Here is a 15,386-nt window from a genome sequence, read left to right as displayed (position 1 = left end):
GTTTTATTGAAATGACACTGGAATTAATGCTTTAATTTGGGTTCGAAATTTAATGCAATACATTTTTGGCCAAGTTTAGAAACGATAACTGGGATTATGAAGTAGCACAGGCATAACTGACTTGCGTTCTTCAGATTTTGAAGTGCAGCTAGCTGTGCTCATTCTTCATTCCATCAGCCAGGGCAAATCAAAACAGCTTTGTCCCTTTAAGCATAACAAGAAAAGATATGACAGCAATACTTCACTTAATACTGTACTCAGAGATTATCTACAAACATAACTTGTCATTAGCTATTTGAAAGCGTGTTATCTCTTGTCCTACGACACTCTGTACGTATTACGAGAAGACGACACAAAAAGCTACATCATCTTTGCCAACTGTTCTAAAGCAAAGGCCTTTTCGTTGATGGCTGTCCCACATTCCTTCCTACAAACCTCTAAACCACTGGAGCTCTGATTTGTGACCAATGTTTCTAATTCCAGTTAAGATAGATGACCGCTACCTCATTAAATCAATCAGATTTCCATAATCAAGTACGTGGTCGCTACAAACGTTTAAATACCAGATGTTTCATAGCTTTCATTAGTTCATAACTTGCACTACAGACATTCTGCTTAATTCTTACTACTGAACTGCAAAATGGTCACCGTGTTTTTGTCGCTTGTGCTTTTTTAGAATCCAGAGCAAAAGAACAAAACCTCGGAAATAAGCAGCAACGTGCAGAAAACTGGCAAGTTTTTGTTCAGTTTGTCATGCTATTTTGCGTTTGCTTTGAAGATTCACATAATTATGCTGTTTTAAACCTTTTTTACGTGTGTGTTGCTTGCTTCTTGTTCTGTTGCTAAGAACTCATGATTTGCTCATTTAGTCTATTGTTTATTCCGCATATTTACTATGCTGGTTTCGTCTTTGATTGATGATTATTATTTTGATTATCTTACACATTGGGCAGACAATACAAACCTGTATACATTGCACATACACGCTTGCACATGTGCTCCCACAGACAGAGGCACAAATACACAGAGGAAAACACAAACACACAGAAGCATGTGTGCGCACACACACACACACACTCACATAGACGGAGGCACGTACACACACACTTGCACTTACACAGATGGAGGCATATGGGCACACACACACACGCACACAGCCATTATGTCAAAGAAAGAAATTCAACAAACAATTCTCACTGTCCAGACAGAAGCCAGGCTCTTGAATTTTTATACATGTACGTGTACGCGAAGAATGATGCACTCATCCCACCTAAAAGTCTGGACAGAATCTCTTGCGTGGCATACATGATCATTTGCATGAGAATGGTACCTTAACCTTCGCCCGACCGGGTTATCGACTACACACCGAAGACATCGTGGGGCCGTGCGGACCCATGCTTCTCAAAGAAGGAAAAATATGCATAGACCCATGCTTTCCAAAGAAGCAAAAACGTGCATCCCCTTCCGTAGACGCCGTGGTTAAATTTCCGCGAGAAGTAATTAAATTAAATTATTAATTTAATTATTACCGTGCGGACTAAAGCTTCTCAAAAAAGGAAAAACGTGACCGTGGGGCCGTGTGGACCCACATTGTTATGTATTAATTTCGCTCCACGCGACTTGCTTATTAACTCCAAAATTAAACAGATCGTAGAAAATGATGTTTAGAGCCAATACCTGAAGGTTTGTGACTTCTCTCCCTAGTTTTTATGTAAGTTCCTTTGAGAAACATGGGTCCGCACCGCCCCACGATGTCTTCCGTGTGTAGTCTAAATTTGACCTTTGTTTTTTTAATTACTTCTCGCTGAAATTTAATGATCTAGGACATGAGCTTTTTATGTGTCTGAAGCATTCTTAAAAGCTCATTAAAAAATTCCAACTGGTTTAAGAAATATTTGCAATTAAACACCCTTCTGGGTCCACACGGACCCACGACGACCGGCGAAGGTTCAATACTTACGGTGACACACACACACAAAACCACTCTTCCATTCGCAACACTCCTTCTTGTCTCTTGCAATGATTTCCATCCATTTTTATAAAGATGACCGAGTAAAAAAAATCAGTTGTATCCAATCAAGTCAAAAAAGAAACAAGAATAACTATTCCAGTTCACAATTTTTTTTATTCTGCATTTGTTGATTATGTGGCTAATGTTGCTTAGTTATATTTGTACAGTAGCAACAGCTTAGGGACAATTGTTGAAAGACAACAGGTAATGTGGAAGGACGTTATCAATTAACCATTTCTAAATATCTGGACCAAATAGTGAGGAATATTGTCTTACTTTATACACAAATACTCTGCTAGGAGATCAATGCAACAATTCCCATTTCACTAGTATCATATGTCCTTGAAACAGGCTAAATATCAATGGCATATATCAACATGATTGAATAAGCTGTACAAAGCTCTCGCAATTCAAAACATGAAGGAAAACAACCGCATCATCAGACTCCAAAAAACTGATGTGAAAGAGTGCATCATGGAAGGCCGAACTAATGCATCTTAGTCTGATGCTGAGAAAGACACAAACACACCTCTATGTGTACGGAAAATGGCAACAACACAGCATCATTATCACATTTCTTGACTGAATGCTTTAACCTTTACCAATTAAAAGCTACAAGCCTTGGTGATTTACCTTAGAGCCAAATATCTGCAATCAACTGCAATTCACTGACATGTCTTTAAACCCACATAAACAATGGAGAAATGTGTGCTACACACTGAAATAGAAGAAATGCATTCTGTCTCAGAACAAGACATTTTAAATGTTGTATTGTAGCATTAGCTTTGTCAGAAGACTAGGACTGCTAAAACTAGGTTCAAAACATGTGACTTGCTCTTCTCTATACACTCTTATCAATGAATATTGAGCATTAATTTCCAAGATCATCTGTCCCATCCTGTGCTTCGATTTCTTTCTTTATTTGATCTTCATTCAGTTAGGATAGCACTTTTATTCATTTGCGAAAAAGCAGGCTTAGTTTGTACAAACTGGTTACTTAGTGATTGCGTATTACGCATACTCTGCAATAGCCCATGTATACTCTTTAAACCAGGGATCCTATCTCTACTACAGACTACTAAGCACTTACTGTATGTGACTTGCAACGCCCGCTGACTCAGCTCAATCAAAGCTTTTCAGAACAATCCCTACACTACAGATTATGCAACTGATGAAGACATGATAGACTTGGCTGCTTGACAATGTAATTTTCATACACCTCAACACATTGTTTCCCTGCTCATGCTATCATGATTCTTTCTTTATTTGGTGTTTAACGTCGTTTTCAACCACGAAGGTTATATCGCGACGGGGAAAGGGGGGGGGGGGGGGGGGGGGGGGGGGGAGATGGGATAGAGCCACTTGTTAATTGTTTCTTGTTCACAAAAGCACTAATAAAAAATTGCTCCAGGGGCTTGCAACGTAGTACAATATATTACCTTACTGGGAGAATGCAAGTTTCCAGTACAAAGGACTTAACATTTCTTACATACTGCTTGACTAAAATCTTTACAAACATTGACTATATTCTATACAAGAAACACTTAACAAGGGTAAAAGGAGAAACAGAATCCGTTAGTCGCCTCTTACATGCTGGGGAGCATCGGGTAAATTCTTCCCCCTAACCCGCGGGGGGCATGCTATCATGAGCGCTGTCCTAATAGACTCAAACCTACAATTGTGGAATGATAATATAGTTCTATTCACATTGACCGTTTTCAACTTCTGCTTGGGAAATACAGAGGATTCTATAATACAACACTCAAATCACATCCAACATTTATCTCTCTCTATATATACATGTACAAAAGACAACAGTAAAAGGAAAAAATGTCCACTTTTGAACATAAGAAGGAAATGAGATACGAAAGATGATTCACATTCAACAACATAACTACATGCAGAAGCAAAAATGAATTGTTACATCTCACTGACAGTCAAACCTTCCATCCAACACTCCAAATCTAAAGGTCAGAAACCAGTTAATCCCTGACAATAATTTGAGAGAAAAAACCCTTCTCACATCCAATCAAAAACACAAAAGCAATCATAACACAACCCTTATTTTCAGGTCATGGACACAAACCAAGCCAATACTGCCTCGTACCCCCCTCACTGCATCTACAACCCACCTCCATTATCGACACCCTTTCTCTTTGGGTTTGCCATCATACACAATTACACAAGAGACAAATGAAAGAAAAAGACAAAGACCCTGCCAGCAATCAAGATTGTGTAATAATCTGAATGAAAGCACTTCCCTTGAGCAGAATACCTAGTTCAAAACACCACACACAGCAATACATTTAACAGGCAGCTGTTCTGGTAACAAGGAATCAAGTAAAAACAAAGATAGAAAATGAAGAGACAACTTCCCAATATGTACACATATCCATTAGTCTGTTGTTTTATTTTGATCAGACAAAAAGAGAAGTACTTCTGTTTCAGGAGGGTCACATTTTATGTTGCCAATGTTAGACATGCCAGACACCTTTTCATAAATTTAAGTGTACATACCGCTTTCTTAAAAAAAATGAGGTGTATTTATGACTATCCGGGGTGTAGGTGTTTAAAAAAAAAAAAAGGAGGCTGCATTCACTGCACAGAATCTGTACCGAATACAGTACAACAAAGACAGCCCGCAGGCACGTGCGCACCAGAGCGTTTCACTCCACGCTTGACTGTCGAGCACATAACTTGACGTCGTCGCTCCGTCCCAGCCATGTCTAGCTCAGTGACCATTTTTTCAAAAGCAAAGCAACAACAAAAACACACGCAATAAAAACGACCCCTTCACTCACTACAAAAAAATCTAAAGCTGATTTTTGAATGAAATACATTGCCTAGTAAAATGATAGCTTATCCTCCCGATGTGCGCTGCAAAAACATCAAATTTACATTTGAAATTCCCCGTTATTTTGCAAACAAGTTACAAGGAATGTGCAGCATATGTGTTTCTGCCGTCATTACGTGCTACTCAACATTTTCTTCATGTGATGGCTGCGATATCACTACTTACAACAAACAAATAAAGAAGAATAACTGTAATTGATTCCCTGCAAGACTCTGTGTAGTACCAAACAGCTATCAAATAAATAGTCATATTCATTTATGAGCAAAAGATGGGTAAGAGGCATATACAGAAGCTGTGAAGCCTCAAGTGTAGCAATTAAGATTTATTTGCCGTGTTCAGCATGGCAAATGGTGTTTAAGTGTAGCATTGTTGAAAATATATGTGCATATCTGCATTTTTGCTATTTCGTACAATAATATGTGACCCGTTCTAACAAAATAATATATAAGTCCCTGGCGGCCAGCTGCTCAAGCGAACAGAATAAAGTGGTGAGGGTCAATATGGTTGAAATTCACTTTTTTGCTGTTTCAGAGAGAACTAGGCTTCATTTGTCTTATATTGCCTGCATTTAGTCAAAATCATCCTAAAAATCTGTTAAACTTGATTTTATTGATATCTACTATCGATCCCAAGCGTCCCTTTCTTGTAAACAAAGGCCACACAAGGCCACATTGTCAAACTGATGATTTGCAGAATCCCCGCTTATTATACATCGTTGGAAAAGTTAAGGACTAAATTTTGATCTGGTGCACCAAGACTTTCATAAAAACCCAGTTATGACGGTTATAACTGCAAACAAATTCTTTCTGGTCTCATTACTATGCTCTTTTATACTATTTCTCACCATTTCATAAGCTATGAAGCATGTTTTACCTAGGTTGCTAGGAAAAAATGCCTGTTTTCAGTGTGACAACTTCAACAGTGATTTTCTCAAAATGGCCGACATGCTGGTTAGTAGCTTTAAACCAATGTAACAAAGTCTTTTTTTTTTTACTACTCACTTGCAACTTACATCATCTTAAAGAGGGATTTCTGTATTTTCTTAGCAAGTACATATCACAGGATGCTAAAAATCAACTTATCTATCATTTTGTGAGAACTGGTCACATATATATACATTTTTTAAACAGTTTGTTTAGAAAGCAGGAACATAATTCTAAATGGAGTGTATGAAGAGCCACTTTTCAGTGTGGAAAATGTTTTATGACCTATATTTTGAACTGCTACACGGAGTGAGAATCAGAAATGAGTACCAGGACTCACAAGAAAGAGCGAACTGTTGCATGCTTGAGATTATTTGCTTGAGCACAGCAATCATAAGCTTGGCAAAGCAGGGCAATTGGTCTTAACACGTAGCATGCTACGCCTAAAGCGTAGCAGTAGGCAGCTCTGCATATAGGGGCAGCACTAAAAATAGCATAATCTAAAATCGTTACATTTTTCATCTCTTTCACAACTGGTGCAATAGCCTGTTGGGTAAGAGGACGGACTCGAAATCTTGAGGTCGTGGGTTTGAATCCCAGTCGAGGTGTTTCTTTTTTCACCTTGAAAATAAAGTATGCTCAGCCGTGAGAGAGAAAGGAAGTTACCAGTGCAAAAGTCGAGTGTGGAATGACGCGGTCAATGCCTACACTGCCAAGTGTAGGTCGGGTTTCAGACCGCCTTTGCTGTACAAAATTCGATATAGGATTCTCAGCACTAATTTCTTTAAACTCTAACCCCCCGGATAGTCATAGAGAGACCTCATCTTTAATGAAATATCTGATTGACTGAAAGGACTGGTTGTCATTTAATGTTAAAACAGGTTCACATTTGTCATGGGACAAGTCTGTAACAAACACACTAAAAATAAATAAAAAAACTGAAAAGTTGAAGAGCTGGTGTGGGCACATAAATGGTAAGGCAAAGCAACACACTATTACGGGTGAACATGTGTCATGGATCAACAGAGTGTCTTGTGCGTATGTGTGGTTGTGTGCCTGCATACCAGTGTGTGTGAGTCAGTGTGTGTGTCAATGAGAGAGTATTTTATACACAAAAGTGCCATTTGTACGAAATAAGATGAAAACTAAGATAATTGTCCACACACGTCTTGCAAACAGAAGTTAAGCCTGGTATGATCAGCTTTAGGAACTTGCAGATGCGCTTTCCAAGCAGTCTCCCAGGGTTAGACGGTAGTTTGCTATTTCAGAAATTCCGTGATAGTGTACGAAAGCCCCCGCCAACACAAACATATGGAAGATCTGGTGGCTCTGGAACTGGAAATGAAAATAACACACATCCATCAAGTTCAGCCACATTCAACACACACATCATACATAAAATAATCATATACCATACAGACACAGACTAGCGGTGACCTTACAAGTAATTTTATACTGCTGATAAGTCATTGACACAAACTTCATTCTCAAAACTCTTTGTCGTTTCCCCAGGAGATATGCGTAAGAAATAACAGAAATTTACCTCGACACGGTTAGTCACATTGTGATGTCTTCTCAAATCAATTTTCGCTTCTGACTTCAGAAATTTTACTAACAAAGAAAAGGTAAAGAAGAGACTTGTTTAGTTCTTAAGGGGAAGGTTAAGTCAACTAATACGTATGAAAGTCACAGTTTTCAATTGCTTCGTGTGTCTTTGTTTCTTGAACAATACTCTTGATTGTGGTACCGTTGTGTTCCTAAGACTCTGCACTTGCCTTTGATATAAGGCTCACTGTGTATAACTGGATCAAACACATTATAATCGCGAATGAATAAAGTAATTATTTAATTAAGGTACATACAGCGACTTATTGGAACCTGGCAGTGAGGAGGGTATCATCGAAACAGTTGGTCTTCATCCTAATGTACCCGTCTACGTATGTTTGGTTTTAGACCTGCAAGCGGAAGTAGATATTTTGCTCCTCTCACTGACGGTTACTTGTGTACCTCGGGGAGTTTGGAACAACGGCTGGCCTACGGGCATCAAGGCTTTCAGCCTCAGCCTGTGCAACAGTCGTCCTGCCCATCCGCGGTGTCGACTAATGCACTCTCGGTTCCTGTGGCTTCGGATTTCGACTCTTCCTCCCTTCACCCTCAGCCTAGGCATGAGGTGAGGCAGGACGACTTCCATTTGGTCGGGTTTCCGTCTTCCGGTTATCCCGATCACCCTTCTGCCACAGGCAACTATGACTACGGTCTTTGCCCGTCTGTCTCCGCGTCCGACTCTCAGTCTTTCGTCGGTGAGCAGACGCGTTCTGGTTTTTCGGCCAAACTCAAGGAGGCACTTGAACTGGCTGCGGAAGTAACATCCAGATATTTCCTGAGGGCGTACGCATCGTCTTTGGAGGCTTCCGGCAGGTTGGCTTCCCGGTTTCCGGTTATGCCGACCAGCCTTTTTTGATTTAGGCAACTATGACTTTGGTCTTTGCCTGTCTGTTTAGGCTTTTGATACGCAGTCAATCGCCGAAAAGCAGACTGGCCTACGGGCACTACGGCTTCCAGCCGTTTTCCACGCAGCACCAGTCACACCAGGCTTCGGCCACCGTGACTTCCGCACTTTCGATTGCTGACGCACAACCGGAAGTCGCTGCCTCCTCGTACCGTCTCCCTCTGCTTACGCATGGACCGGTAGAGGATAACTTGCGGTCAGTTGGGTTTCCGGTTTCCGGTTACGCCGACCACACCGTTGTGTCAGGCTCCGCTGATTACGGACACGTCCCGTCCCATCACGAGGCCTTTCCGGCCCCTTCTCAGGGTTTCAGGGACTCTGTCTTGGATTTGACTTCGAGTCAACTGCCGCTGAACCGACGCGTCTCTCACTTCCGGCTGCTACCTCCTACCATCTTCGCCTGACTATTAGGGTTTAACGTCCTCTTAGACCAACTGGTCTATATTGGGACAGGTATTGGTAATACGCTGAAGATATGGTGTGATACTTTGATTCGAACAAGCCCGCTGTGGCTGTCTTTTTCGACACACCAGCATTGGGTTTGTCTCATCAAAGTATCGAAAATACGATCATGATAATCAGAGACGAGAGATGATGCATGCGTGTCTTCGTGTTTTCCAAGCCCTGAGACTTTCGCTGTGAACGTGGGATCTTTTTCGTGCGCATGTGTGCACACGGGGGCGTTCGGACACCGAAGAGAGTCTGCACAAAGTTGACTCCGAGAAATAAATCTCTCGCCGAACGTGGGGATCGAACCCACGCTGATAGCGACCAACTGGCTACAAAGCCAGCGCGCTACCAACTGAGCTACGTCCCCGCCCCTAAGAGGCTGAGGCAGAAGTGGTAGAGGACAACTTCTGGTCGGGTGGGTTCTGGTTTCCAGTTCCTCCGATCGTCCCCAAGGTACACAAGTAACCGTCAGTGAGAAGAACAAAATTTCCGGTCGGAACCGGATAGGTAACCCGCTGCCGGAAGGAGCGGGCTTGGCCAAAACCTGAGAGAGGTGGTAAGCCACAGAGGGTGACTCTCCGAACCAGAAATAGGAGTCCTCCTCCTTCGAATTCCGGAAGTCATCCATCGCCGACGGGGCAACCGAAGCGGAAGCCGCCGAAGACGATGCACCCTTTGGAAAATATCTGGATGTTACTTCCGCCGCCAACTCAAGTGCCACCTTAAGTTTGGACGAAAAACCAGAACGCGTCTGCTCACCGACGAAAGACTGAGTCGGACGCGGCGACAGACGGACAAAGACCGTAGTCATAGTTGCTTGTGGCAGAAGGGTGAACGGGATAACCGGAAGACGGAAACCCAACCAAACGGAAATCGTCCTGCCTCACCTCATGCCTAGGATGAGGATGAAGGTAGGAAATGTCGAAATCCGAAGCCACAAGAACAGAGAGTGCAGTAGCCGACACCGCGGACGGGTGGAATGACTGTTGCACAGGCTGAGGCTGAAAGCCTGGATGCCCGTAAGCCAGCCGTTGTTCCGAAATCCCCGACGTACGTACGTAACTGTCAGTGAGAGGAACAAAATTTCCGGTCGGAACCGGAAGTGCGACAGACGAGGCAGCCGGTGGCTGAAACGCTGCTGCACGGACTGCGGCCGGAAGCCAGTATGCCCGCAGGCCAGTCCTAGGTCCGACACCGAAGAGACCGCAACAGGTGCTCGAGCGGGTGGACCTGTCCTTCCGGTAGAAACCGGAAGCGCAGCTGCCATAATTGGCTGCTGACTCTGCCCCGAAACTCCTGTGAACCCGTACAGGCGAACACCAGTGAGAGAAGGGGCAGACAAACCTGGCAGGTAGTGACCCTGCACTGGCCGTGTCTCCGAGGAGACGAGCGTATCCGAACTCCGCCCGGGGGTGGGAGACGGTAGAGGCCGGCCAGGTAGAAACCTTTCTCTCGGAAGAGAATGTCTTATTGTATCACGAGTACGTTCAGACAGGTTTGAGGAACCGGAAATGCTGGCAGCAATGGCGGAACCACAGGAAGAAGACGGAACACCGGGGGAAGACCCTGGTAATCGTAGCCGATGGCACCTTCAAAGACGCTAAAGAACTCCTATCCCCAACAGCAGGGGAAAGAGTGGAGCTGGAAGACGGCGTCGCCCTCCGCATCTCGGCTTGAACAAGATTGTGAATCTCTGGAATGAGAGAACTAAGCAAATTCGCCACAAGAGCACTGGACTCGGGTGGGGAAGTAGAGGGCAAAACAAACGAAGTCTCAAAATGGACGCTAAGTTCATTTGGCGAAAAAATTGTGACTGAAAAAGACGTGTTATTAACAACGTCTGAAACAACAACAACGTAACAACAATGCCTCTCAGCAAGAACAAAGTTGCAAATCTCTGGAATGATAGAACTAAGCAAATTCGCCACGAGAGCACTGTACTCTTGTGGGGAAGCAGAGGGCAAAAAAGTCCCAATGGGGACGCTAAGTTCATTTGGCGAAGAAATTGGGACTGAAAAAGACGTGTTATTAACAACGTCTGAAACAACAACAACCTCCGGTAATTTCTTTGAAGACTAGGGCTAGGGAGTGCCCTAACCCTGGACCTCCGCTTTTGCACCGCGTTTAGCTTTGACACTGTCAGCCATACTGACAAACCAAAGATGGCGGCAAAAACAATGCTACTGAAAAATACACAGTTATCCAAACTGACGTAAAATAACAGTAGCTAGGACAAAATTACAAGCCAAAATAGAAAGATCTCACCAACTAGCTGGTAGAAGGCAAGTAGTTGACGGGTGGTGACGGGTGGGAACCATGCCAAGCAAAGGCATGAGCGGCCACATCAGAGCGAAAAATTTTGCGACCCTGAGCTTCTAGCTGAAAAAGTCATACGACTAGCCACGTGCTGTGGAGCGGTAGTGACGTCACACAGGCCAGAGGGGAGATAACCCCTATGGACTGGCGTCCTTACCAACGCACTATTGCAGCACTTTTTTTGTGGGGTTGCTTCCCTTGACGGGTAGCGTATTTCAGACCTGTAGCATCTCAGACTGTGTCAATGCTTATATGTGATTCAGAGTAAGAATATGTAATTTAATCAAGAGTACTGGTCAAGAAACAAAGAGTGAAAGACACACGAAGCAATTGAAAACTGTGACTTTGGTAGGTATTAGTTGACAACCTCCACCGTAACTCATTCGCTGTGTATCGGAATTGGAATTCCGACACCTGTGTTTAGCGTTGCCCGCACGTCTGTAGTTTAGTTCCGACGGATATCACGAATTTTTTACGGTGTAAACGGCCCTGCTGACCAAGGGAAACAACCCCCGCAATAAACTTCTATCTGTCTACAGTGGAACCATTCACTGTAAACAGTTCCTTCCCTTCAATTGTTGGGATTAATTTGATTTTGTTGACGGTGTGCGACCCACGTGTTTTGACTTTTCCAAGATGGCGGATCGTTTTGCTACAAGACGTAGTAACTTGAAAAGAGTGCTGGAACTTGTTATTCAGTACGGTTCTGATCTTGACCTCAGTGATGATGACAGTGGAGATGATATTTTAGATTCTGGTGACGAGTTTGTGCCAATGGACGATAATTTGCGTGATGATTCGGACAATGAAAGTGTCGATCATGACATTGTGTATGATGAACCCATGACGTAGAAAGTTTTTTTGTTTTTTTTGCTTCAAAGAGGAAGTTTGACTGGATGTGAAGACAACAAAAGGAATGTTCTTTCAAATGTTTCATATATTTTCTAAAAGAGCAAGTTTCAAACTTTGCAAAAATGTAAGGTAGGTAAGGTTATTTTGTGTTGTTGATTTTTATTATTTTTTTAAAAATGGGTCAAAATCGTGGGATTTGAGGGAACACAGGGACAATCTAGACGTGCCTCGATTATGCTTGACACTCACCAGTTCAAGTCTATTTAACAGTAATTTTTGTTTCTGATTCACCAGCAACACTCTTGACATTTGAAACAGTGCATATCAGCTTGATTTTGTGAGAAAAAGTACTGCAACAGTGAGTTACTGGTGTTTCATTCAAGAACAAAAAAGTTTATTTTTTGTGCTTCAAATTGGATATTTTACCTGGATATGAAGACAACAAAAGGTATGTACTTTCAAATGTTTCATATTTTTTCTAAAAGAGTAAGTTCCAAACTTTGCAAAAATATAAAGGTATGTAAGGTTATCTTGTGTTGTTGATTTTTTATAATTTTTTCAAAATGGCTCTAAATCGCGCGCTGGCAGGGAACACAGGGGAAATTTAGATTCGCCTTGAATGAGTTAAGGGGGGGTGGGCACTTTTTAAACTAAACTGACTAGATTTAAACACTAAACCGAGCTTACACATAGTAATAAACAATAAACAGGTGTAGAGTCACATCCCCTGCTCATAAAAGACTTTCACTGCACGTACATTGATGAACTTGAAAACTGTTTGAAATCCTGCAGGGTAGACCTTCAGATCAGAGAAATACATCAAATAGTTCCGACTACTGTAATGCAGTTCAGTGTCATAGACTCAATTACTTACAGGGAGTCTGACCTCAATAGTAAACATTCATAATCAATTATAGGAAAGAACCAGAAGACATGCTGCAGATTCACAGGCAGAACCTCCTTCTCAAATATCCAGCCTACTCAAAACGATGCATACATATAAAATTGTTTTCTTTTCCGGATGCTGAAATTCCCTGCAAAGATGCACACACACAAAAATATTCCCTCACCCAGATGTCAAATTTTCCCGGAAAGATGCGCTCAGGAATGCGGACGGCATAGATGACGGCACCAAAGATGTAGAGGAATGCCATAAGGACCAGCCAGCCCAGGGCTGCTTTGTTGATTGCGTGCCAGAACCCATCAGTAATCACATAGTGCAGTGCCGGTATCACACCGCTCAGACCCAGGGCAATAAACATTCCTGAAAAACACACACACACACACACAAATAACTTATCCAGCTGTTCTACAGCACCCTTTTGATGTCATCTGGCATGGGAACTTTGTGTCATGTCTGAAGATCATCAAAACCTACAAGTGTGTGAAATTTGGTGGCTTTAGCTTAAAAAAACAGAGAAATCCTCAATGTTAAGTTTTTATGCACCAAACATGACCCCACTGAGACCCGAAAATTGACGAGGGTCAACCAAACTGGGGTCATGTTGGGAGATCATCAGACCCTAGAAGTGTGCAAGGTTTCAAACCTCTAACTTCAAAACTATCTGATATAAATTCAACATGAATTTTTTTGTCTACGGCCTACTCAAATAACACTGCTCATTCCTAAGACTCAACACTAAGGGGAGTCAATAAATTATTATGGAAATGAACATAATAAGGAAAAAATGTGGCAGGCGCCAAACACTAACGATGTGACAGCAGAAGATAACACCTGCCCCTCATCCTTTACTTCTGCCCACTCCTCACCCCCCTGCCAGCTGAAGCTCCACCTAAAGCTGTCTACAACATCAGAAAATCACCCATCATCTCAAAGTTCCCATCCCTGTGTCATAGCCATACCTCTCTCTTGATAGAGGAAAGCATTACCAATCAGTGTTTACCTCTCTAAAAAGAGGGGTGATGGTGTAATCTGCAAGGGATGACCCACGATAATCCATTGCTTCTTTGACTGATCGATAAAGCTTAAGGTTGCTGTTGTTGCTTTCTTTGCCAGAGCTGTCCATATTTCACACAGGACTTAAATCAGCACTTTAAGTCATGATTCAACACAGAAGAGGTAGACATTTACTGTCATCCTTTTACCTACAAATGTTTGTAATGTATGCTGTAAGTGTAACTATTCAGATACAGTAGAAGATTCATGATACAAACAAGAAAAGCAAATGCTTGCAGGACTCGCCTTCATCATTTCCCATTACAGTGGAACCCCCCCTTCACCCCCCAAAAGAAGACATACTCCCTCCCCTTTAAGACCCTCCCCCCTACCCACCCGTCAGAAGACTCCCTCCCTTCTTGCCCCCCCTCCCCCAACCCAATGCAAGACTCCCTCCCTTTTAAGACCCCCATTCCCTGATTAGACCTATTCCGCCCTTTCAAAACCAATTTTCTCAGATTTTCTATTCATAAACTCTGAAAGTTTCCCCCCATTTCAAGACATTTTTGAAGACATGATTTTCCCAGATCTTTTTTCTAGGTCTTAATTGGAAAATTTCTTAGTAAATTTTCATTTGATTAATATACTTACCTGAATCACATATAGCATTTGACACAGTCTGAGATGCTAGGTACTGAAAACGCTTACCCGTCTAATCAATTAAAGGGAAGCAACCCCATCACCAAAAAGGCAAACGTAGCCATGGTAACGAGCCGGTATCCCGGGAGTTACCTCCCATCTAGTGGATACTACGTCACTTCCTACCACACCAACTCATACGGCTTTCAGAAAGCTAAAAACCATAGCGGGGCAGGCGGGAGGGCCTACACTATGTGATTCGGGTAAGTATATTAATCAAATGAAAATTTACTAAGAAATTTTCCATTAAATTACATATGCTTACTCCGAATCACATATAGCAGATAACATCAACATGGCGGTGGGCAAGAAATAAATCAAACTCACCAACACATCCTGGCCAGAACCTGGCCGGCTGCTACGAGAGCAGGAAGCCCGCGTGAGCCGTCCTGGCGAAGAGCAGAGACGTCCCGAAGATAATAGTTAATGAATATATCTTCGGAACGCCAATAAGCAGTGGACAAAACATCGTCCAGCCGCTTGGAGCGTAGCACCGCGAGACGACGCCCAAGCCCTAGTCTCATGGGCTCGAGCCGAGTCCAGGGGAAAGGCAGGCAGCGCCCCCCCCCCCCCCCCCCCCCCCTATTTGCGTGACTCCAAACATAAGCTTGCCTTATGAGAGACGACACCCACCGGGCCAACGTTACTTTAGAAATGTCTTTCTCCCGTGCAGTTAAAAGCGAGAGAAATAACAGCTTCTGAGAACTAGCTCGCACAGGCTGAGTGCGAGCTAAATACAAACAGAGTGCCCTAACAGGACAATTGACCAGATCAGGATCATCCGGAGCCAACGCGTTGGTCAGAGCCTTAACTCTAACCAACGGAGAGGCCTGCCCCGGAGCCTGATTCTTGGCCAGAAAGTCAGGGCGGAAGTG

The 15,386-nt window shown here is 42.9% G+C and overlaps 1 protein-coding gene across 3 annotated transcripts in view; it reads right to left on the bottom strand.

The window, feature by feature from the left end:
* Positions 1-2,105: 2,105 nt before the first annotated feature.
* LOC138964121 (adiponectin receptor protein-like) overlaps positions 2,106-15,386 on the bottom strand; it is a 57,139-nt gene continuing 43,858 nt past the window's right edge. For all 3 annotated transcript variants that reach the window (XM_070336005.1, XM_070336006.1, XM_070336007.1), the window contains 2 exons: positions 12,986-13,179; positions 2,106-7,123 (listed from right to left, as the gene is read on the bottom strand). In XM_070336005.1, the coding sequence (XP_070192106.1) occupies positions 6,992-7,123; positions 12,986-13,179 (326 nt within the window). In that variant the 3' untranslated portion in view covers positions 2,106-6,991. The remainder of the gene's footprint in view (positions 7,124-12,985; positions 13,180-15,386) is intronic.

The sequence above is a fragment of the Littorina saxatilis genome, linkage group LG4, assembly GCF_037325665.1.
Source record: "Littorina saxatilis isolate snail1 linkage group LG4, US_GU_Lsax_2.0, whole genome shotgun sequence".
Classification (NCBI taxonomy): domain Eukaryota; kingdom Metazoa; phylum Mollusca; class Gastropoda; order Littorinimorpha; family Littorinidae; genus Littorina; species Littorina saxatilis.
This window is presented reverse-complemented; position numbering and strand designations above follow the sequence as displayed.